Here is a 25539-nt window from a genome sequence, read left to right on the forward strand (position 1 = left end):
TCTTTCAATATTAGCATAAATGAGCAATTACATCTTTAATGGAGTTGCATGTGCAGAGAGGGAAACGATGGGAAACGACTTCTAAAAGGCACAGAATGTTTTAAAATAAGTGTCATTTTCTCTGGCAATGATCTATTATTGTTCCCATTGAGCAAAGAGGGAAGCAAGTTAACTTGTGAAAGATAGTTCCAACTTTTAAAGGAACTCAGAACTTTTATCACCTACCCTGATCCATGGCTTTGTGAGCTTGCTTCTATTGTACGATACCATTTCAAGATAAGCTTAGCTTTTGTTTCATTCCACAAGAAAAGATAAAAGTGAAAAGCATCTGCATACATCTGACACTGTTCTGTCTAAGTGTCGATTTCTAGAGTTCTTCTCCATGAGCTGTTCTGTTTATTTCAAGATCATGGAGGCCGAGTTTGTGAGAACGAGTTTGAGTTTGTGAGAACGAGTTTGTGTCACTGCCTCTGGAAAAAGGTTGCAAGCTGGATTTTTTTCTTTGCTTTTACCAATAAATACAATAAAATTTTATCTTATTTACAAATAAAAGACCAACAAATGAAATTGATTAAATGTAAATTTTTTTTCACAGTAATTCAATGCATTCAATGCAGTAATTCAATGCATCAAAGAAACTTACTCTGGTCAGTTATTTATTTAATAAATATACTGACACAAGTCCATAAAAACCCCAAGGCACACATTCAGAAATATTTGTTTTCAACCACTTGATTCTCCTTGTCATTAAGGATAGATTTTAATTCTGCCCATGGAAGAAAAAATGCAACCTTTTCTTTTTCTCTCGGATACTTATACATGCCTGTACATTTCTCCTCTGTACACAAGTTCATTCAATGCATTGGAAAATACAGTATCCACTTACTCTCTCTCTGCTCCCTTTCCTTGATTATAGCATCCAGCCATTTCTGTTTGTCCTCTGCAGTCTTGGCCATGCAAACAAACCATTTGTTTTTGGCTGTGTTGTGTATCTTCCAGCCATTTGTCACAGTATAGCCGTTGCTGTGGTAATCTGCTGTAAAAACCCAAAGCACAATACATACAGTGAACAGAAGGCCTGCTACTTTAATCAGATCATTGTGGGACACCTTATTTAAAATTTTCTCCTTTGAAGAGCTTGATTTCTGAAGATGTTCCTCATGCATCAGTCTTACTGACTGTCTGTGTGACTGTTTTCTTACTTACCACTCTGAAAGTACAAATATTAATAGAAGTATCCATGGCTAGGCTGTTCAAATGACTGACTGTTTCAGTCCTAAGAGTGACACTTTGTAATTTTACCTCAGAAGAAGAACTAAAATATTTTAAATACAATGACATCAGTGAAAAAGTCTATGATGTTTGTTTAGGTTATTTGTTCTGAACTTTTGGAGACATGCTAACTTCTTGCACTGTAAGAATTTTTGTCCACAGGACATGGGAACTCTTTAAGTGTCAACTGTTTAAAGGACATAATATTAATTCCCAACTTATAACAATAGGAGCAGGGGCTGGTGTGGCCTTTGAGGATGAAATTAGAAACCCATCCTTCTTCCTGCCTGTGTCAGAACACAAAAATTGTAACACAACTGCCATTCCCATATTTCATTCATGGCCACATTCCATGCTACTCATTTGATGCTAAGACTAATATTTGGTAATATTCTAAATGAGAAGAAGATCCAGAAGTTCTGTTATTATAGCTGTAATGGCTTAAGATGTAAGAAAATAAAGGACGGAAAGAAGATAAAATATCTTTTACTAAATTAACTTGGATTAGGAGAAAAAATAGACAAGCTTCTGGGTACACAAACTCTTCATAAGGTCATTTCAGAATGAAGGACAAGTGCCTAACAGCATGTCCAGTCTTTCAATTATATAAGTTCATCTAATAAGAAATGCATCAGAAGTTACATAGCTTACTTAATATTTCATTAAAGGAGATGGACGAGTACTTTTGTACCAACTTCCAATATAAGATCTGGACTTGCTGCGTTGTTAAAAGACAGTATTTGGTCTCTTACCTGTTCCATCTTCTACATTCTCCACCTCCATGACTTCTGTATTTATTCGGCCCCTGAAGATATAAAGGGACCCATTGATTGACTTTGTCCGTTTAGATGGCTTTTTTCCAGTAACTCTGCAATTAGGATTTAGACTGTTAGCAACACATAAGCAAATAGCGTAACACATATATGCATAAATCAATCTGATATGACCATTAAAAAAGGATTCCAATGTAGCATTTTGTGGTATTTGACCATGTTTCTGATTTTAAATAATTGGAATACTCAATCAGCTCACAAAGATAATCATACAACAGTGCCAGTACAGCGATAAAGAGTTTATTTTGCAAGATTATGTGAAGATTGGGATGCCTTCAAGATTTACATTCTTGATGAGTAACTGATTGAAATGCCAGTACAACTGAACTGTGTGTGGCTTTAGGATGAAAGCTACAGTATCACCTGACACAATGTTAGATTTACTTCCTTTGTTTGCCTAAAACTTTGATAAATTTGTTGTATGTGTACCAAGTTTCAAATATGAAATGAAACATGTAAATAGGGTAGTGTCACACAGTCTGTCATATGTGCGTTAAATGTCATTATATGTGGCATTTGTGAAAGTGCTGCTGCGGTGATTTTGCACCAAAGTTTACCTCCTTATCCGTAAGCTTTATAGTGTCTCTGTTGAAATGTCTTGTAAAACATTTCAGGAAAGCACTTTTTATTGCTAATTATGTTCTGATTTTTATGTCTAGAATAGGCTTAAAACTATCCAACTGACACCTGCTGAGCTTTAATATCCAAGAACAACCCTGCTATGTGAATGAAAACACAACCGGTCAAATGATCATCATTTCAGATGGCAGGTGTCCAAACTTTGTACAGAGAAGGGATTGCTGTGGCAACTTGCCAGGAGCTCATAAGATTCAAAGAATATTGCAATAAAAACAGCTGGGGAAAAAATTTCTGTCAAAGTGAAATAGCTATGATAAACTGAGGTGAGAGGAGAATCACCAAGTTTTTCTGAACAATGTTTCCTTTTACAGCTAGCTTTAGTGACAAATAGACATTTAGTGATCACCCTATATTTACATCCAATCAGACTGACAGGGACTGAGATCTTGGAGCTATTAGATCATTTCCTAAAGACAACTGTTGGAGTCAAAAGAAAAACTGTCCTGGCAGCCTTACTGAAACCCTTTAAATACTCAGCCCATTTCCCCACATAAAACATATTGTTCCTGACATCAGGATTTAATTTAAACAGCAGTCTATGATCCTGCTAAAAACACAAAACAATACTCAGCCCTGAAAATCTATGTCATCAGTTTGTCAGACTTCCCTAAGCTTCTGCAAAAGATGAGATTGCAGTCTTAGCTCTAAAATCACAGAACTAATTCTGATTCTAAACACATCTTAAATTGGTCTCAACAATGCTACTCCTAATTTACACTATTGTGAAAAGATATGATGCCCAAATTCAAATGGCTGCATTGCTGACTACTTATCAAAGACTGAGGCCTGAATTCTCGTTACACTTTTCAATCAAGAAAAACTCCAGTGATTTCTACAAAATAAGCATAGTGTAAGTAAGATGAGAACCAAGTCATTCAATTTCAAATTAGGCACAGACACAGTCAGTTTTTTGGTGTGTTTTTTTTTTCAAAATTTGTGTTCCACTAACATGTCAGTTGTTTGTCAAGCAGCTGGCCAAATGAGCACACCAGCACAACTGGATAGACATTAATTTCCACCCTGGACTAATTATAAATAGCAGCTAGACAGAAGAAATATCCAAAATTAAAGTTGCTTAGCGATCCCTAAATATATCTTTTACATTAGGCAATTCCCCAGCAGACTTAATAAAATATTCTATTTTTAATGGAAATCAGATTCTTGACATTTCATCAGTTCAAGCTACATTATTAGACAAATACAAACAATATCGATCCTTTGGGAAAATCAAAGTGTTACAGCAGCCTCCTCCAAAATCAAGCCAAACTACAGAGTAGCTCTGTAATTATCTCCTGTACAAAAACCAGAGAGTTGCTTAAAAGGCAGTAGAACATTTTGTTTTCTAAATCTTGGTATTCCAGGAAAAATGCCTGGACAGTGTGGGAGGGGCTAGGCTAACCTGAACTACAAAAACAGGATTAGAAAACCAGTTTCTAATAGCTCTGAAGAAGTAAAAGATTACATATCAAATTGATTATTTTTTTTAAAGGAATAGTTTTCTGTTAGAAGACACACAATTTCTGAAATCTGTTTTATATGGAAGTTTGGATTTTGACAAATCTGGTAAAGTGTCAAAATGAAATGTTTCATCTTTCTTGCTTAATTTCAGCACAGTCAGAATGCTTCAGTTAGGTAATATTAAAAGCCATATAAGATTGAATTCTGAAAATTTTTTTAAATTTAATTTAAAAGTTTATATCACATTCCAATAATTTCTAATGTAGACTTCACCTAATAATTTGTATTTATGTTGTATAGTTTCAGCACTATCCACACAAAAACTCTGAACATTCCCAGCTTAATGGTTCCAAAATTCCGACTGAACAAAAAACTGGGAAATAAACCCGAATTCTGAGATAGAAGAATTTTCTTTGGAACACTCTGGTTCTTGAGAAGTTCTAATTGGGTTGGCCACTCTACTTGGCCATCACCAGTAAAGAAGTATATCTTGAAGATGGGGGAGGATATTACAGGAAAGGAAAGAGGAGGAGAATCTGGACTGTAGAGAACGCATTTTAAATTTAGAAGAGCCCAAGACATGAGAATGAGACTGGAGCTGTGAAGATGAAAAGCTTAAGAATTGAAATACAGTATAATTGCTGCAGAAGGGAATTGTCTTCCACACTGCCAATGCTATTTCAACAATAAGCAGCAGGTGTTAATAATGCTTAAGTTTTGTAAGGTGGAATGATGCAAAAATTGTTACTAGGATAAGGAAGACAAGGCACAGAACACAGGGGCTGCAAATGCTGAACAGCAACTTGCTAATCTTCATCTCTTCCTCACTCCTCTGTGCCCTGCATCTATTTAATGTTTTCTTAGTCTTCTACCTTCCCCTTTCTTGGCTTTGTATCATTTTTCACATCACTGTCTTCTGCTTGGAAAAAACTCACAATGAAAGTTGGCAAGGCCACCTTCTTCACATCACTCCTGGATACCCATCTGCTCCGGGAAGCCTTCCATCTGTAAGAACTCACTGTGTTTTTTCTGCACTGTACTGACTTCTGTCTTGGGACTGTGCACTTCGCAGGGTGGGGACCCCATTACTGTCTGGCATATTTATTCTACCATATAGTGACTTCTTTCTCATACAGTCTAAGTAATAGCAATAGTCAAGAACAGAAGAAAGTCACATCTGTGACTCAGCCCTACAGAGAGCAACAGGGAATACAGTGAATGATTGGTAATTGATCATACGTTCAACTTAAAAAAATTCTGAATGGTCCCATTATAAAACTGTAAAGACAGAGGGACTCACCTGGATTTCCTCTTGCAATAAACCAGTAGATTATCAAACAGAAAGAACATTCTCTCCTGGATGTTTCCTGCTGAGATTTTTAACAAAGTCCCTTGGAGCAAGAGCTGTGTGCAGATATCTGTCAGATTTGACCCCTGAAACATCGAAAAGAGATATTGTTTACTTTTAACTTCTTTTGTGTGTGAGCAATGAAGGATTTTTACTAGAACACTGCATGTTATTAAACTGTGAAATAACTGATGTACTCATAAGGAGGAAGTCCTCAATTTCTTAATGTGGCTAAACACAACATGTTTTCTCTGGATTACAAATTATTTTTTTTTGGAGTCCTCATACACTACAATAAATCTGCCCTATTAAACTCCAGGAGACTTTTTCCCAAAGATATCTTTCACTCTCAAAGCAGCTGTATTGTGAGTCTCTCAAGACCATTAGTCTTCTCTTCATACTCTGAGCTATCATTGCAAATATCACAAGTGATAGCTTTAGGAATGCTTTATAAAAGAATAATGGTATTTCTGTAACATTGTAGCTCTGATACCAACATACGACACTATTAACCATCTCTCTGCAAAATCATCTCAGTGGTGATATGTCTCTCCAACTCTTTTTGTTAGAAGTAAATGCAGGTGCTCTCCTTTCCGGAGTTCTAATAAACACATGCAAGTTAGAAACATAGCCATGAAAATCAGAGGTTGGGTCCTGGACACTGTGCTAGCTGCTATGTACAAGCCATTATATGCACTAGACAGCTATAGAGATAACCGAGTTTCGTGTTCAAGACACTTTAGCCTATGAGGATGCCCAGAAGCTGCAAACCACAGAAGATCACTCTAAAACATTCACTCCCCAAACTGCTACTCAAATTATGCCTAGGGAAAGTGATCATACAGTCCTTTAAATGGGGCCCTCTAGGACAAAAGCAGTTGGGCTCAAATGAAAAAACAACTATAGGGCTGTCCCAGGTTGCTCTCAGGACAGGCAAACTCCAAGTGACTTCACATTCTGAATGCATACAGCTAGGAATCTGCTCCTCAACTGCTCCATTGACTAAACAAGATGGTTTGGCTAAACCTTAGGCACTAGCCTTAAATTCCTTGATCTAGTATTACTTCAAAGGTACAAGAGCATCCTATCAATAAAGGTTCCTTTTCAGAAAAACTCTCTGTGGCCTTGGAAACATTTACCACCCAGTTCTGGATCACTCATTAGTTTTTAGATTTCTCTTTGAGTTGGGAGGAAGCACATCCTAGGGTAACAGTAACTTTCTTCCACAGTCAGCATGCAGATAAGGAAGTAAATTAGATGGTATGACCCACTGCCTTGAGTCTTACTGGAAAAGAGAACTGACTTTGGATTTCAAGACATTTATTATCAACAAAACTGCTTGATTTCCAAAGGTCCCTTAACCCTATATTCACAAATAATAGAAAAATTTTGTAAAACACAATTTATCCCACTTAAACTGAAGACATCTCTGTACATAGGCATGAAATCCAGCTCCATCTATAAAGTCACCCTAGAAAGATCTGTTTGATTGATTTTAGACATTGCATGAGTGATTTGGGGGGGGGGGGGGGGGGGGGGGGGGGCTGGAGGGGGGTTGAGGAAGGCACAGTCTGGTGCCATCAAGCTATTCAGGGGAAGTCACTGAATTGAAATCAGCCTTTCAAAATGCAATGCAGTCTAAAGGTGTGAATGAAGCTCTGATTACATGATTTTCTAAACCAAATCTTGCCAGCTGTACTGTCCATGTCTTGCTTTTAGTTAACAAGGAAGCAGCTATTCTTTAAAGGCTGCCAAGTATGCAATACCAATTTGGGTGTTTCACATATGTGTTTCTATACATTCTGGATAGAATGATGCAGGAACTAGCTAGATGCAATAGTTTCATCTACTGTGCCAGTATGTTTGTATTTTCTTAATCATTCCATAGAAAGAGTTAATACATGGCCAGAAATGAGCACTTGTTATTTGAAAATGACCTGTTGACCATTACTATCTCCAGGAGAAATCACTGTATCTCAGAATTACAACCCCAGAGGCATACTAACAAATACACAAATAGGAACAGATACTAACTGACTGTACAACATAAAAGCATGCTCCTCGTGGTTTGCCCATGCAAAAACCTGGGCTTCAGAGCACCTCAACATCAAGTATTTAGTTTTCTGAAAGATACCAAAAGACAGCAAAAGTAATGAACACAGTGACACCAGTAATCGGAGTCAATCTTTTACTGACACAGGAATTGCTGGGTAAAATTATCTGGCCTATTTTGTGCAGGAAGTGAAAGCAAATGATTGCAACTGTTGCTTCTCGCCTTAAGAATCTAAGAATCTTTATTTTTCCATCAGACCCATCGTGATGGTATCTAAACACTGTTGATGCATTTCCTGTTTGCTGTTGACCTAGCTACTTATATACTATTTATACCCATTTGAGAGGTTTTTCAACAGTAAGAAACAGAGTAAGTAATAATATTTATTTGATATTTTCAGAGTCAACACAGTATTTCTCACCTTTCCAAGTGGGACCAAGCTGCAGGGAAAAAAACACCCAACAAACTCAAAGAAAAAGAAAGCGTCATAGCTAGTAGAATTGCAAATTACAGCCAATTATAAAATGATTGATCTGCCTAAGCACTAACATATATCTTACAAGTCATGCTGTTCTGTGATGGGGTTTTTGCTTTTCTATGCATTTCAGACTGGGAGAATTTGAGGATAAGTAGCAATTGTTCACTAAAAATAATTCACAAGGACTCGTGAGAAGGAGCTCTCCCCACAGAAAAATCAATATATAATTAACAGAAACAGAATATTAACTTGTTCTTCACTAAGCAAACAAAAAGATTGTATACAATGGTCTTCTCATGCATCCTCTACTTTTCTTTCCCCTTTTTTTAAACTAATCTTTGTTTCCCAGAAGGGTTAACCAGAATCAAATCGACTTGCCTGAGACTAATCCACAACATACATCTACAAGGATTCTGTGCATTCCAAAAGAATGAATCTGAGCAGAGTTCATTTTGATGAACAGATCTCTGATTAAGCTGCAGGCCTTCAGCAGCTTCCCAGATTTGGCCTACTTTAACACATCCCCTCATTATAATCTCTCTCGTAAAGACACTGACAGGACGATGCCAATATATGCTCAGTATATGACGGTGACAGCGACAATTGTATTAGGGAGATGCAGATTGGTGGGTGGAGATGTTGAAGAAAAAATGTTGAACTGATGAAATATCTCTAAGAAACAACTATTGCTCTTAGTGAAGTTACAGATGACTCTCAAGCACAAGCAGAAGAGACTCTGCAAAAGCAAAATGATGTTACGTTGTTCTACATGTTGGAAATATTGAGGGTGGCAATGATGGTGATAGGATGAAGATCAGACCAGGGATGGTCCATTGGGACAGTTGGAAGGAAGTGCAAAGTCACAGAAACCAGTGAAACTGCTGGTCTGGTTAAACAGAAACATTAGACAAGGTGGAGCCTGTTCCAAATTATGTGAACAAATTAATGCCAAACTTCATGCTGGGCTGCTTGCATACTCCCCCGATTCAGGCTACATCCCTGATAGTCGTAAAATACTTGGTCATAAGTAAGCTGATCTTCACTCCTTTTTGACAATTTAGATGCCTTGGATTAAAACAGTTGGAAGCTGTAGGCCTTGTCGAATTAGTAGGAATGGTATATAACTGTACATACAGGGCACCAGTGTTTCAGAATCCATATCCATGCTAACAGAAAAGGGAAATTTTCTATTTCATAGGAGTGACTGCCATCAGGTAAACTAAAAAAAGGCATCAATTTGCCTTATAGACCTCCTCCTCCTCCAGCCAGCTCTGTGGCTTATAGCACTGCATTGTTAAGCTAAAAATGTCTTTAATTCAGCAATTTCGGCTTTCCATAGAGAGAAGTTAGGAGCCCTTCTCATTAGGAATAAACTGTGAAATGTATCTGAAAGAACTAAAAACAGTATTAAATAGCACTTTGCTCTAGCGTCATAATTTGTAAGACCCCTAGCACTGTGAAGATATTAAACTGTGAGTTTCAAATTTCTTTATGTGTACAGAAGAAAAAAAAAAAAAGCCATCATTTTAAGCATTGGCCTGTATCTGTGATGTATAAAGCTAGTTTTCCTCCTTTTAATGTGCCACTAGAATAATTTAGAGATGTTCTACAGCTTACTGGGATGGAAAAACACTTCTTCTTTTTGAAATTTGGAGCTGAGTGACCTATGAGACTTTGTTACAAAACAGTGTATATAAAAAAATCTGAAAGGGTTTTCAGTCCCAGAATGTTGTTGTAGATAAGTTAAACCCTAATAAAAAAGGAATAAGTTTGAATACCACTTCATTTATGACATCATGGACACTTTAACAGTCATGCTTCAGGCTCCAGAGTTCAAGTCATACCTCTTGCCTAGATGACCCATGAGTTGCATTGATCTGAAATAGATTTAACTACTTCTAGAAGTCTTGCTATATAGAACATTGTATGACTTTGTTTGCTGAGCTTGCTATCCAAAAATTACACAGCTGGATATCTGGGTTGTTCTCACGTCTTTAGCTGGATGCCAAGAACATCCTTCAGGGAAAAAATGAGCAACGTTTAAAAGATACATGAAAGATAAAAAACAACCCAGAAGAGAGTCATGGAGAGCACCCAAGAGTCCGAACATGAGCAAGTTTACATGACCTCTAACAAAATGTCTTCAGCTAAGAAATCCTCAGCTGGCAATGATCAGCCTTGACATTTTAAATATCAGTCTCACTAAACGCCGACGCCAATCTCTCCATGAGACCATTTAACACCACTGACTTCCTATAGTGCACCTCCCAGAGGCTTCCAACTCCACTGATTCAAGGGCCTCAACTAAATTCATCACAAGATAACCTGCCAACCCTTTGCACACCATCCTGACTTCCCAGTATTTCTACTGAGTGGCTCTTTTTCCAGACTTCCTCCTCCCCCAAACTTCACGTCCTAGTTTTCTCCCTCTCTTATTTTTCTCCCTTCCATAGTAAATGCTTCTACCTACACAGATCACCTACTGACAAACACATCACTAGAAACAGATCCATGAGTAACTTAACTGGAGCAAACACAAATATACCACTTGTTTTCTAATCTAATCCTTGCCAATCTAACCTTTATCTTTTATACAGGAAATATGTATGAAGTTAAGTGAGCTAACTTTCAAAGCTCCCAGAAAAACTAAAGGCTTGTAGGAATGTAAAGAGAAACTTCTGTCATTTAGACCAGTCCTGCTTTCATATTCTAGATCTATTGGTCTTTCAAATGAGATCTGTCCATTTGAAAATTCAGCCCATTCTAGCTGTAACACCTTCCTTCCTTTCATAATCCATTTGTTCTGCTACAATTTAGCAGCAGCCTGTACACCCAAAATAAACACTAAATTCTAAACTCGTCAGAGTGATGCCACCCACACCTTCAAGAGCATTTACACATCACATAAGAAACGGAAATCCCTGTACACAGTATGGGTCACTAAACTTCAGCCCATTAAACTTCATAGCAAACTGCCTCCAGGGAGCTTGCTAGTCCTACATCATACCTCCCATCCTTCAATGTGGGACTGCAACTGTTCAAGGGCTTCCAGTTTCTCCATCTGTCTCTTGGTCTCGTTGATATTTGTGCAGACTGTCTTCATTGCCTGCAACGCATTCTGGACAGCTGGGTGATCAGGATGCTTAGAGGGAGTCCTCTTAGCTAATTCCTTTGAAAAAAGAAAGAAAAGAAAACAAAACATGCAGTGTGAACTTAGACGTGGCTCATGGAAAGGCACAAGCATTAGTATGCAATCCCACAGGAAAATGCCAGAACCACTGCAAAATTAAAGAGAAGTTGTGGGCATGTTACTGTAGATGCTGTTCTCTGTTCTTCATCTGTGCAAGGCTGCTGTTTTATATGAATGCTGCTATATAAATGAAGCTATCACTCACATTAAATATGCCGAATTAAAAGAGCTCAAGCAAAGTATGTTTTGCTGTGTCACATGTGTTTGCTTCTAGTGTGAACCAAGGCCAAATAAATTAAAAGATTACATAAAAACCCACACTGTCTTCTTCAAAGACACGAGATGGACTGTTGACCTAGCCATGGTCTAGATGCTATACCAGCCCCAGTGATGTGCATTCAGTATTTCAGTGATGTTGGATCAGGCCCCTTTGATCAAATAAAAATTCTGCCTATAGCAGGTCTTATCAGGAACCACTAGAGCTACGGATGTGGGGTTCTCCATGAACTATGGCCTTATAGGTATACTGCTACGCTGTATACCCCACTCACATTACTTAAGGAAATGATCAGGTGTAGATTAATTGCAACCCACATGAAGCTTTGGGACCGAGGTTGTTTAGATCTATAACCAGCAGAGAAATGCAACCAAAGTGCAAATCAGATTTACCAAAGAGTGGAACTGCCCTCATGAGAAGCCTGTCTCTTTCCACTGACCAAAGAGGGATTCCAGTGAAACACCTCTCCTAACTCAGATACCTCAGTGTACCAGGTGTCTGTACCCCGGCACTGGCAGGGGGGGGCTGCAGGGGCCCCTGTGAGGAGAGGTGAGGGGCTGCCCTGCGCCGCTTTCAGCTGGCTCCACAACAGGCCCGCAGCAGGACCCGGCTGAGCCCATCAGAGAAGCCAGCTGTGCCTCTGTGAAAACGTGTTTAAGAAAGGGCAAAATGCAGCAGGGCAGAGAGGAAAAATATGTGAGAAACAGCCCCATGAGTACCAAAGCCTGAGAGGGCAGGGAAGAGGTGCTCCAGGTGCCAGAGCAGAGATTTCCCTGCAGCACCTGGAGAGACCAGGCTGGAGCAGGTATCTCCCTGCAACCCATAGAGAGGGCCATGACAGAGCAGATATCCACGCTGCAGCCCGTGGAGGACCACATGCCGCAGCAGGTGTTTATTTCCTGAAGGAACTGTGGCAGCTGGATAGTCCATGCCCGAGCAGGTTCTCCTGACAAGAACTACAGCCCATATAGGACCCATGCAGGACAAGGCTTATCCTGAAGAACAGCAGCCCACGGAGAGCTCATGCTGGAGCAGAGAAAAGCAGGAGGATGAAGAAGCAACAGAGTGGAAATGTTACATACTGACTGCAGTCCCCCATTCCCCATATCTCCTGCACTGCTCAGGGCTGGGGGGAAAGTAGAGGAGTTGGGAATGCAGGAGTGAAGTTGAGTCTGGGGAAAAAAGTGGGGGCTGTGAGGAAGGCGGTTTTGTTTCTCACTACCTAAATATATTTTAATTGGCAATAAATCGAGTCAAGTCTGTTTTGACTGTGATGGTAAATTACTGAGTCATCTCCCTGTCTTTATCTCAATTCACAAGCATTTTTTCATCTTATTTTCTCCTCCACCCTGTCAAATAGTGAGACTGAGAGAGCGGCTGGGTGGGCAGCCAGCAGCTAGCCCAGGTCAACGCATCACATGCAGATAAGCACCTACAGCTCTGTGCATGATGAGTCTGTGTATCCAGAAATTGCAGGGAAATTCACTAACCAGAGCTCTCCCACGCTTTTATGTGTCAGGAAATATAATAATCATTTTATGAAGGAAGAAATTCATTTATAGAAGAATAACTTGTCCAATGGCAAGTCACTTGCAGAACAAAGACTTTCTGGCACTCGGTTCAGTGTTTTAATCTCCAAGACAGGCCCATGGCAAGTGGAGAGGGCTCCCCAAGAGGCAAAGTGGGAAAAAGTGTTGAACTGGGAAAGTGAGAGGCCAAGTGAACAGCAGGACTTTAGCAGGGACTCTTCCCCATATTATGGGGTACATATTTTGACTTCAGAGATTAACACAGAGACAAAAAACATCTTTGCTCTGAAGGGGTTCCTAAGAGACTCTGCTTCACTTGATTCAATGCACAACAGCCCTGTTTAACACTGCCCACTGAAAAACAGCAGTGGGAAAACTTGGGACCTGACAATATTAACCAGTTTGGCAAAAGGGGTAACCACTGTCAACTCACAATTAATCATTTTTTTAGACCAATACTATTTTATAGTCAACCACAATTGGATAAAAACACATTAAAGAAACCTTAACTAAGTCCGGTAATTTCATCTTGATACATAATATGGTGTTTGAGACCCACATTTTTAGATTGTCTGGAATATTTAACTTTCTCACTATGTTCTGTTTTGCCTCAACATGTTATTTGGTTGTTTAAAAGTCCTGTGTCTAAATGGCAAACTGCTGCTGAATTGCGTCATTTTGCATGAGACACAAGTATAGAGTCTGAATATAGTCTGAGAGCCTGCACAGCACTGTGGCTGAACACAGCTAAATTGCTTCAATCCATAGTTCCCACAGCTAAGGGCAAAGACAGCCTGTTACAGTTGTTGTTCATCCAAGATAAGTGATTACAATCCCCAAATGCCTGTCATGGGCTCCAACTAGGCTTAATCTGTGGTCTGATTTGTCTTTTGCTTCTCCACATCAGCATGTTAACCTCAGCAAGTGTCTCTTCACCACACAAAATTTTGCCGTATTGGCATTAATTTTAAGTTCTTTGTGCCATGCTGTCTTGCTTGGTGCTGACATACTCTGATTTCAGGTATGACCTCATGTATTACTGGGGCTTGCCTTGCCTGAGTTAGTTGCACAACCTGTAACACAAGCACTGCTCCTAAACTGAATTATGTCCATACACAACCTCTAGATCAAATTAACTGGTACTTTTAGGCTTTAGTTACATGGCTGTCAGAGTGATGTGGGCTGAAGTTCAAGTTCTGCTGAAGCTTGCATTAACTTATGAGGACTATAATAGCTGCTAATCCAACCATTTTGCTAATCCAGACACTCTGAGCTACTAAATCAAGGATCTTTCTCTGTCCTAGTGTTGATTCATAGATCTGCTGTACAAAATTCTTTAGACAGAAGTCACCTTTAGCATGTGACAGGTTTGTGCATACCTAACCATACTTTTCTACTAGCAGGAGTAACTGTAGAATAAATAATTAGACTGTGAGGTGCTCAGATACCAGCAAAATTGGAAGGCATATTTGAAAGGAGGAAGCTAGAGTTAAAAGTAGTACAGATTCGTTTCTGCCTTTGCACAGACCCTCTCAGTGCTTCCTCTCTGCTTCCTCACACTGGTTGGAGCAAGACTTAATTCACTAGGACTAGTAACTATCTTGAGACCCATCATTACAGAAGTGCAAAATCTGCATCTTGAGATGAAATTAGTTGGCCACTGAGACTCCTTTAAGTAATGCAAGAGATAGGTTTCATGAGAATCAAAATATGGCAATGGGAGGTGCTCTCATTCCCACATAGACAGATCCTGGAGTCAGAAAGGGCCAAATGAAGGGATGGGAATGTCAGTGTTTGTCCAATGAAATGTAACTATTCAGTTCTTTGTACAGATTTGGTATTTTGAGAATTTACTCATAGCTACAATTTCTTTTTTCAGAAAATTATAAATGGAGATTGACAGTGACTCTTGTCAGATGGATGACAGAGGAGACAGGTAACGTGCTGACAGCTGGGAATCCCATTAAGAGAGAGGAGTTAATGATCTTAAACTCTTGGTTGATTGTAGAGTAACACATCCACAGGAAAAAGAGGTTGGCTGCTACAAATGACAGTTGATATCACAAAAGAAATTCCCTATGGAAGTTTTTACTCTACTTCTGCTGAAGATAAGGCCAGGGAAAGTAAGTGTTCAAAAAGAAAAGGCAGGAGGGAGGTGTTGCACTTTGGGGACACTAGCCTCTACTCCATGCTTCCAAAACAGAGTGCAGAAGTTTTGCTACATGACTCTCATTAAAAATCAATGAAGTTCTGCAGCTCAAGTGTCACCCACACTGCTTTGAAAACAGATACGTATACACTAGAGCTGCCTAAACATCCCTTTCTGAAATATCACCAAGACACAGAGAAAGAACTCTTCATTCACAGCAGGCCTCTGCTACAATGAACACAGCATCTTCCCCACTCCTGCTAACTGCCTGCAGTTCTGCCCAAGGAGCAGGAGAGGAGGCTGGAAAAGGCAGGGAGGGTGCTGGCTGGGGCAGTCAGTTGCCTCAACAGCATAAGCAGCATAGGCAGCCAGAGAACTCGTCCTACCACTGCCTAGTCTTAAGCCATCTGAGGAAGAGCCATGCTGCTCTGACACTGCCATTCCCCAAAAGAGCATAGCCTAGCACTTCCGAAATACAGTCAGGGAGCTCTGGGCACTTATTTATTTTAGAGACAGACTTATGATGTGTAAACATTCAATGACATTTTGAAAGGCAGCTGAGAGACAGAGCAGATGGCAAACCTTGAGTATGACTGTCTTGTCCTCCATAAAGCTCATATATATTGTTGTCTGCAATTACTATCTTATGTATTGCAACTTGTGCACTAATAGGGCCAGGAAATGAGGTTGCTGCTACCTGCAGAAAACTATTCCTTGCAAAGCGTTTCTTAAAATAATTCATAAAACACATCTACTTTCTAGCTACAGACTTGTTAATTCTTCAGACTAACCAGCAGTGGAGAACAGAAAAGCCGCTATTTTTCACAGCCTCTATCATCTTCACCATTATCCTTTGACTTTTCTGTCTCTTTTTCTTTTTCTTTCTTTTTTTTTTTTTTTTTTTTTTTTTTTTGGGGGGGGGGGGAGTGGGAAGGTATTCCATATCATAAGCTGGGGGGGGAGGGGGTGTTATCTCTGTTCTTTAAAGAACTAAGACAGAAATGGGAACTGTGTCATGTCCTCTGGGCACAGAATTTTCCTTTTATTTCATGCCTTTTTCATAGCTGCAAAGATTGAGGTTGTGACACTCGTAACACCTACACACAGAACGCAACTCATTTTACAAAGACAGTAACAGAGACTTGAAGACATCTACATCCAGCTGTAATGTCCTCCTGAACAGCATACAGAAGGGAAGGACATCTACATCTGATCTACTCAGAAATACCAGGTTTTGATCATGCAGTGTAGTAAAAGGATTTCCAACCTAAGTATTTCAATCTCACATGCAGCTTTAAATAGCTTAAGGTTAAAGAGTTCTAAACATGATAAAATATAAATATAAGAACAAAATCACATAAGAAGTAAGACATATCAGCTGCTTATATAATGGGGTTTGTGCTTAATCCCCCCAAAACCAACCAACCAATCAAAAAACCCTACGAGGAGAGAACTTAGTAAAAGAACATTACACAGGAAGATGCAAAGAGGTGGCAGGAGGGGTGATGAGTGAACAATGCAGGCAGGCAGAGGAAACTAGAGGTTTTTTAAATGTAAACACAATTTTAATATTTCCAAGAAAAAAGGATGTTATTCTGCTTAACTGATCTTTTTTGAAAAAGAAGGCTTTGTCATCTTTCCCCATGTCCTCCCTTGCCATACAAAAACAACTGTTCGTGTACTTAAAACTGACAACTGAAAACATATTTTGCAGCTGAAATTTACAAGGCTCTATATTTTAAAAATTCCTTCTTCCTATCTTTACACTCCTGAGGACACTCAGGCACAGCTTAACACAGATTTTGTGCAATGAATGTTAACGCTGCGCATTGACTGGTGCAAATCATTGCCTGCCAGGTTGTCTTGCTTTGCACTACAAACCAGTGCATACGTAAAATACAGTTTCAGAGATACATCCGTTGGTTAAGTACTGAACATCTCAGGGTTACGGAGAGAACAAAGACAACATATTTCTTTGCTTATCAGTTCAAAAAGTTGTGTTCAGCTCCAAAATGTGCTTTTTTAAAAAATAAGGACCCCAAACCCTGCCAAAACCCGACCTTTTTGTGAATATAAATGTTTCCAGGAGTTTTAGATTTGTATTTTAAAGTTTTTAATATTTGCTTGTATTAAAATTTATTTTCCACTTAAACTAACCAGAAAATAAATGTTACACCAGGCTCTATCTGTGTACCTGCCAATCACAGCAGGTTTTTTTATTCTGTATATTTTTAAAATTTGTAATTTATGTTAATGTTTCTGCAGGGTAAAGACTAGATAAGCAACAGTAAATCAGTAAAACGGACTATATTCAATGTGCCATCAAATCTACAACATATGCTAAATTAAAATGTAAAAAAAAGTTTCCAATTTTATAAATATTACCAGTTATTTGTGATTATATATAAAAAGTGTGAAAGACAGAAGTATGATTTATAAATTGGCAGTGTTCCTTACAACCCTTTAGGGTATATATAATTTTTAATGTTGTGCTACATAGAGTTGGATTTCAACCAGGCAATGTCATGAATCTAAGAGCAACACCACTTTTCTTGGCGGGGGGGGGGGGGGGTGGAAAGGAAGGGGAAAAGAAACCCCAAAATAAAGCAACAAAAAAAACAAACCCCCAAAGATTAAATATATTCAATCACAGCCAACTGGAAGGTTCTATTCCTTAACCAGCTCTGACAAGAATGGAGAGGGAAAAGAGGGAAAGAGTGAGTTAACCTTTCTTCATCTTGTTCTGTATCCACATCACTGGCTTCCCATCTTTCTCTTTCAAAGTCCAGGCTCTGCATTTATTGAGGTCTGTGTGTGCCTCACTGTCAAGCTTTCCCTTTCAAGAGGATTCTGAACCTGGTCACTCAGCCTTTTGCATCCAGGTTTTTCTTTCCCTCCTAGGGCCAATGAGTCTTCCATCACATGAAGCAATACATAATTACTGCCCTAAATCATTCATGGAGTTGTGTGCATTATGAGATATTTTTAAGGGATCAGAGGTGGAATGTGCATTTCTGGCTGAGTCTGAGCAATTCCTTAAGAGAACAGACATCAAACAAGAAACAACCTCTGTGACATGCACTGGGCTATCAGGAACCCGTAGGGGTGCGGCTATCATGTGCTGTACATTCCTCATGTGCTGGGAGGAAGGAGACAGAAAGGACTGCTCCTAATCCACACCCCCAATGGTGTGATTAACTCATGATCACCACTCCCCTAGGGTTTTCTTCTTGCTGACATAAATGCTCTTTATTAAGGAAAAAGGCTATTTTTGTTCAGAGACTGGTTTACACAACAGCTGCTTCTACTCTTAAGTAGTATGGTTCACACTAATTAATACAGAGTCATACAATTATTATCAGTGAGACACAAGCTGCAGAGCTGCCTTAATCCAAAACGTTCTGTTAGAAATATTTACTTGGCAAGCTTTCCAGTGTACCTACACACACTGGAGTTCTAAGTCACACACACAGTATATGCTCTTAAGGTCTGTGCATCTGTTTGCCTTTGCTTCTTCTTACCAAATCATAATGCCCATCACAGCAAGCACAGATTTGTTTTGTTTGAGCCTAGTCCAAGCCCCTTTCTCACTTTTAGGGAAATTTCATAACGAACCTCATTGCGAATAGATATTCAGAACTCTTACATCCTTCCCCAAACAGATTTAAAATAATTTGCTGAAGTTTCACAGCAAGAAAAAGAAGTGAAAGTCACATTAGAGAGGTTTTGGACTGGGGATAAAACTAAACTAATTGACTGACCAACAAATTCCGTGCTAATTTTCTTGCATGCTGTCTGAAGCAGACAAAAACAGTATTAGGGACAAAAATATTAATATTATTACTTCTCTATTTGCACAGAAATTATGAACACCATGGCTAGGTTTGAGTCCCACCCTTCAAACCATATGTAAGGCTAGTAAATCAGACAGAAAGAAAGCAATCAAAATTTTACAACTAAAAAAACCCCAAACCAACCAATCAAACAAAACAAAACAAACAAACAAAAAAACCCCAAACCCCACCAAACCTGTTTAGAGTCAGCCACTCCAAAGCTGCAGTTTGGTTCACAAAAAAATGGAAAATATAAATAAAATTGAAATGTATCAATCACCATAATTTGAATCATTGTTTTGTCTCCATCATTTGTTAGTTCAAAAAACCAAACAGCTTCATCAAAGGATAAGAAAACATAAGATCACCAATTGCAGGATGCCATACTTTATTTTGTATATTAGAAATTATTGGTACTATATGCTTAAAGTGTATCTCACTTGGAGATACTCCAGTATATTATTCCTAATTAAGTAACCCAAATTAACCCCATGCTAGATGCTATGATTCTGAAGAATACTCACATAGAGTATTAATAAAAAAAATTTATAGTATCTTAAATATGTGCCTTACCCTAATATTTAGGTTGACATTCAAACACAGCAAGTCTGAATAACTTTGTTCATACTATCTTTATCAAACCTAACCACTTAGCTATACTAAGTACTTACGCGATAACAAGGTCATATCAAAGTTACCAGAAAATCTGGATGTTCACTAACTCTTGAAAGAGGAAAGTAGGATAGCTCTGGTCTACGACTTCTCTAATCAGTTGGAATACAGTAGTATCTGTTTGCCCTGGGAATTAGATAAAATAAGATCCAATCCCCATGAATACAAAACAGCTATTTCAGGAGCAATAACTGCAGTTCAGTAGCAAAGGGAGAGCAAACACTTAATTTGAGGGTTGTGTTATTTTTAAATCTACTTTTTTTTTTTTCCTTGCTTGAAGAGTTGCATTTTCCTGGTCAGCACTAACAGAATCAGCCTGTATTTCCCCTTAGCTGTTTTCATGTCTGAAACATTTGTGTCCACTCTGCTAATTTCATGCTAGCAAGTATCAAACAAGTCTTGAACAGGATACAATTTATTCACTATGAATCTACTACCTTTGAGAATCGGTATCTACACTTTCTAATGGTCACCGGTATTTCCTCAGCTGGACAACCCCTAGTAATGGTATTATCTCACTGACTGAGGCAGATTAGTTGCCTAATCAAAACAAAATTCCCCCCACCTTTTTCTTAAAACTTTTATTTCCTGTCCAGGAAATTTCAAGTACTGAACAGTGTGCAATTTATATCAGCCTGCACACAAAGAGAAATCCATAAAAAATGGAATGCAACATCACAAGATTCCTCATCACAGCTCCTCCCATTCACTCCCTTCATGGCTATTTGTTCAACAAGTATGCATGGGTCTGGGTCAACCGCACCAGAGCCAAACACCAGAGTCCCCACCCAGAAGGTAGGCACAGTGTTGGTGTCAGAGAACAAATTTATCTTTATTCTACCCCACTGTGGCTTGAAGGCAAGCAAGAGTTTCAGTCTTAGCCTTGCTGGTCTTTCAAAGAAGGGAGGTTTGTGCCACCCGGCCTTTTGACATAAACAACTGGACATGCGTGAGAAAGTGGAAACCACCAGTTTATTTCCACAGGCCAATATTTGATCCCCAGAGCCCAATGACTTCAGTTGCCATTGAACTTGGAAAGATTTGAATTATTGTTCAGAAACATTTATTTTGTTCTAGTCTTTTGTTTACTAGCCCCTTGCAAAACAAATTCTTAAAGAAAAGCAAGATAAACTGGTCCATTTGTAGCTCTTCAGATACCTGATACAGAAGCCCATACTTTCTGAAAGACCTGCCCTAGAACGATACAGAGGAATGGGAAAATTTAAGATGAGGAATACCAAAATGTCATTGCACTGATGATGCCACTACCTTGTAATCAAAGGTGTGTGTTTCTTTTAGGTGTGCTTCCATAGCCAGCATCCTCGTGGCATTTGAGTAAAAGCCCCGAGATTTCAGGAAAATTTGTAGTATTGGCAGGTTCTGCCATTCTAATATTTTGAAAAGCTTTTAAAACAGAATAGAGATTATAAATTGCAAGTCAAGCTTCTGTCAGTAGATAAAAAGTCTACAGATTATCCAAACTCATAGAATTCTACCACTCATAATCACCTTTTCCAAAAAGTTTAGAAATTAAGCAGGTCTAATTAGCAATGGGTGATTCAGCAACAAAGTCATACTAAAAGGAGAAAAAGAAGAGGCACTGAAGTACAGAAAAAATGTAGGGAGTTCCCTAAGACAGCCATGTGCACGGCTTAGAGCTGAGATTGCCAAACTGTGCTTGAGAGATGACTGGTGGTCCACAGACTGAGTGGGTCAGATCTGATACATGAAACCGCACTGACTTCACAGCTACTTCAGGCTTATCAATGACACAGAGCAAAATATAAGAAATATGGAGTACTAACAGTGATCTTTTGGTCCAAAAAGTTTGGAAAATGTTGGGATAAAACTGGTTAAAGATCACTTTTAGATAAGCATAGCAAGGGTACACCTGATATTGACCACTCTGACTGGATTAAGATGTCTTCAGCATGGAATAAACAGATGAAGGAACCTGACCTTCAGGTTCTATACTCATTAATAACTCCCTTGATACACCTTTTAGTAACACCACAAATGCAGAGATCAGTTCAAATTTAAGAACCCAGCTACTATTTCCTCTGGTTGAAGTTTCTTGGAAAATAGAAAAGGGATCTCTGTAAGGAATCAAAACAATCTCTGATTTTCAGTCTTGAACACACAGGTAGATAATAGTCACAGAACATACCACAGAGTGAAACCAAGAAAACAAACACTGTCAAAATACTTGGTCAGGAATGCACATTTTAAGGTCCCCACATCCCCTGGTCTGTTTACCACGCTGGATGCCATAGGAACTCCCCTTCTGTGCACACGCATGTTGCTCACATTCATCATGCAGATCCACAGACTGAACAGGCACCAAATTGTCTCCGCACAAACTCCAAATAAATACAGTGGACTTAAACTGAGGCATCATTAACGTTTTCAATTACCTCTACATAACCAGTCCTCTCTGAAGATAAATCCAAGCTGGAGTCACTTACATGCTTTCCTGATCTAGGCATCCTTGCCCTGTCTTGACTGTTAACTAATACTGTGGAAGAAATGTTTGTAGCAGTCTCACACATTAGCTTCTCCTGCTATGTGCCTAAATTGCATGTGCTTTTGTTTGTTCAAACTCTAAGTGGAGTTGTTGGATAGATTGACTGGATTGAAAATCTGGCCGTATACACATAAATCCCAGTTGCTAGGTCCATAAGGAACAGTGCATGAGTGTCTGCTGTAAGATGGGTTTGTGCACAGCTGCGTAGACAACAGAATGATTCCACCTTTAGGAAAGACATATTTTGAAAATTTGGCTCTGAAAACTCCAAGTGGATGGAAAGAAAGAATTTAACCATTTATCAGATGAAACAAACAATTTTAAAAGGAACAAAAGATCGGTATTGAGCTAATCAGCTTGTACCTGTGAAAACCCTTAATCATGCTGAATGCATAGACACAGCACTGCAATAGCTTTACATGACATACAGTTGATTCATGTGGTCAGCCTGTGACCAAAAGCACCAGCTCATCACAGAATTCTTACTTTCTTCCACAACTCAGAAAGGGACCTTTCTTTCAAAATATGATGCAATTTCTTCTTACATTTTTTATTAATTAATCTTTTTTTAGTAAATGTAATGTTACTCTGATTGAGAAAGAGACTGACATCACTGAAGACTGATGACTGTTAGCCACAGAGTAGCTACAAGGCCACCAGTGATGCAAGCTCTCCCAGAAACTGCTTTTTCCTTTTCCCTCTTCTTGTCCCCACTGGGTGCGTGACTCAGCCCTGACTGGGAGAAACGGCAGTCAAGTTAGCTCTTTTCAGGTCTTTAGCTCCTACAGTAAAGAACACTAGCAAGGGAGACAATTAGTGCCAATTGCAGTAGTCATTTCTTGAATGACACTCATCCGTTGGGAACTCATCTGAGACAATCAAACAGTTTTCAAACAGGCCGCCAAAACAGCTGTCAGATGATACAGGGTTTTGATCATTACTGACCTGAACACACTCAAACTAGAGACCTTGTGATGAAAGATGTATCCCATTTAGAGTCCCCAGAGCCATCCAGTCCCTCAGAACACTGATACAATTCTATCTGAACACAGCTTTTCAGGAAGTGGCTAAAACAGCACTCAAGCCTTAGTAAACATCTGATGAAAACTGAAGTCAAAAGCCATTAGTTAGTCGGTAAGTTACCCTGTCTGGTCTACCCACACCATTACAAATTTTAGCAGCCTCTCAGCATCAGCCAGCTTTTTGACTGTACCCATAAAAAGCCATTTTCTTCAGAGAGGATCCAACTTTTAGAAGTGCAAACCAGTACTGACAACAAAAGTCAGGGCTAAAAAAATGCAGAGTCACTCCAAGAATAAAACAACCATCTGGAGAAACACTTTCTTTGGTTTACCTTAAGCAGAAGTGGATATTTGCAAATTCTCTGAATTGGAGTCAGCAGATAACCCTCTAGTGGAATGTCTGTCGTCTTTCTGCCTCCCAAAAGCATGCAGCCCTATAATCAAAAAAGGAAACGAATGTTACCTCAAACACAAAGCTTTCAGATGCTCTTTGATGTGATTTTGTATTCCTATAACACGTATTACAGTCAGAAAGCTCTTTGCCACACCTAAGATACAGGAAATGGGACTTCATTCACCACTGAAATACAGCCATCAAGCCTGCAAAGTTTTTCGTGCATCAGCAAAAGAAAACGTGCTGTGGATAACAGTGGCTATGTAGAAAGGTATCTTTCCAGAGAAATACTATACAGCTGGTGACTCAAAAAAATGTCATAACAATACGATGACACTCAGCTAACCTAGATGTACCATTATTTAAAACAATCCAGTCTACCCCGACAATTGATACAGACATTTGTCTTCGTTCACTATGCAAAATTTGCGCTGTTGGTCCAGAAAACTCTTGAAGGCTAAAATAAAGCCTACTAACTGGTAATCATGTAACTAACTCTAGTCCAATCCTTATGTCTGAAGGAAATCAAAGTGGAATTGAAATAAATGAGTCATCTGCATCACATCCACCAATTCTCTGGCAAAACATTATGTCTAAGCACAGCTGGACAAACACCATGGGCACACTGGTTGGCTAACCAGTAGACAAGTAGCTCTCAACCAATCACAGCACATGTTGCTGCTTGCCCAGCAAAAAAAAAAGCTATGGGACATGCAGGCAAGGCTACCTTGTAGGCAGGAGGTACAAGAGGCCACGAAATTTAAGGAAATCAGGTTTCATTAATTCAGATGCTCTTATTTAAAATAAATAAATAAATAAATAAAAAGGTGGGGGGGCCCTCAGCATTAATTTTGTGAAGGTCTGTGACTTCCAAATAGAAAGAAGGTGAAGGGCATTTCTCTACCTAGAAAAACTACTACTCTCCCAGTGTTGTTTAAAAACAGTAAGGAAGGGAACAAGTATTGGACCAATATACCAAAGAAATCCAAGTCCAAATTCCAAATAGATTTTAGGTTCAGCAACAGAAGCAGCAACTTATCAACACTTGCAACACTCACACAATGACTTCATGGAAAATTGGGGGGGGGGGGGGGGGCGGGGGCTGCATTTCAGAAGAATAACTTCACAGGTAAATTTGCTCACACTAGCTCAAAACAAGTGATGCTCAACTTTTCAGTAGATCATGGAAATTAATTTCTCAGGATTGACATGTAAGGGGAGTATAAGAATTGGGTATGTCATTAAAAAAAAAAAAAAAAAATCTACAGTCCTTGACCTGTCCTTATTTTGTCACAATAATCTGTAATCTCTGTGATAAACAAATACTGACCTACTGTAAGCTTTTTATACATTTCCCTGAAGACACTGTTATTAGCTGCTGCCAGACACAGGTAGTGGACTCAGAAGGACTTCAAATCTATTTCAGATAAACTAGTCTACATTCCTATGTCTGACCATGAATCTGGACAACTTTGCTTCAAAATCGCCCCAGTTGCAAACCTGTCCTGTCAACAGAAGCTGCAGTTTAAATTCAGTTCAGCCAAGATGTGCTTGCTTTGGGGCATCACTGATAACATTTTCCCCTGTGAAATGTGTGCTGTGGCTCAGACACAATGATATTTAGTGGGGTTTTGGCTGTAGTTCAACAATCCTCCTCTTAAAGGAATGTTCACAGAGATCATACATAAATCTCATTAGTCCTAACTGGTATTTTTACAGACAATCATCTGTAAAATAACCCTTCCCCAGGCTATTCTAGATCTGTGGCGTTGGCTACCAGCTCACAATACTCTCTGTCCAATTTTCCAAGTCTCGAGTGATTCAGTCCTTCCCATCTCTTCTTTCAGCCCTCTCTCTAGCTCTCGGCT

The 25539-nt window shown here is 39.1% G+C and overlaps 1 protein-coding gene across 2 annotated transcripts in view; it reads right to left on the reverse strand.

Moving 5' to 3' along the window:
* The window catches only part of PREX1 (phosphatidylinositol-3,4,5-trisphosphate dependent Rac exchange factor 1), a 179341-nt gene that overhangs the window by 68078 nt on the left and 85724 nt on the right, over positions 1–25539 (reverse strand). For both annotated transcript variants that reach the window (XM_049816575.1, XM_049816574.1), the window contains exons 5-9: positions 23610–23711; positions 11089–11250; positions 5503–5636; positions 2025–2140; positions 887–1036 (exon numbers count right to left, since the gene is read on the reverse strand). In XM_049816575.1, coding sequence (XP_049672532.1) covers positions 887–1036; positions 2025–2140; positions 5503–5636; positions 11089–11250; positions 23610–23711 — 664 coding nt within the window. The remainder of the gene's footprint in view (positions 1–886; positions 1037–2024; positions 2141–5502; positions 5637–11088; positions 11251–23609; positions 23712–25539) is intronic.

Source organism: Accipiter gentilis, chromosome 14, assembly GCF_929443795.1.
Source record: "Accipiter gentilis chromosome 14, bAccGen1.1, whole genome shotgun sequence".
In the NCBI taxonomy this organism is placed as follows: domain Eukaryota; kingdom Metazoa; phylum Chordata; class Aves; order Accipitriformes; family Accipitridae; genus Astur; species Astur gentilis.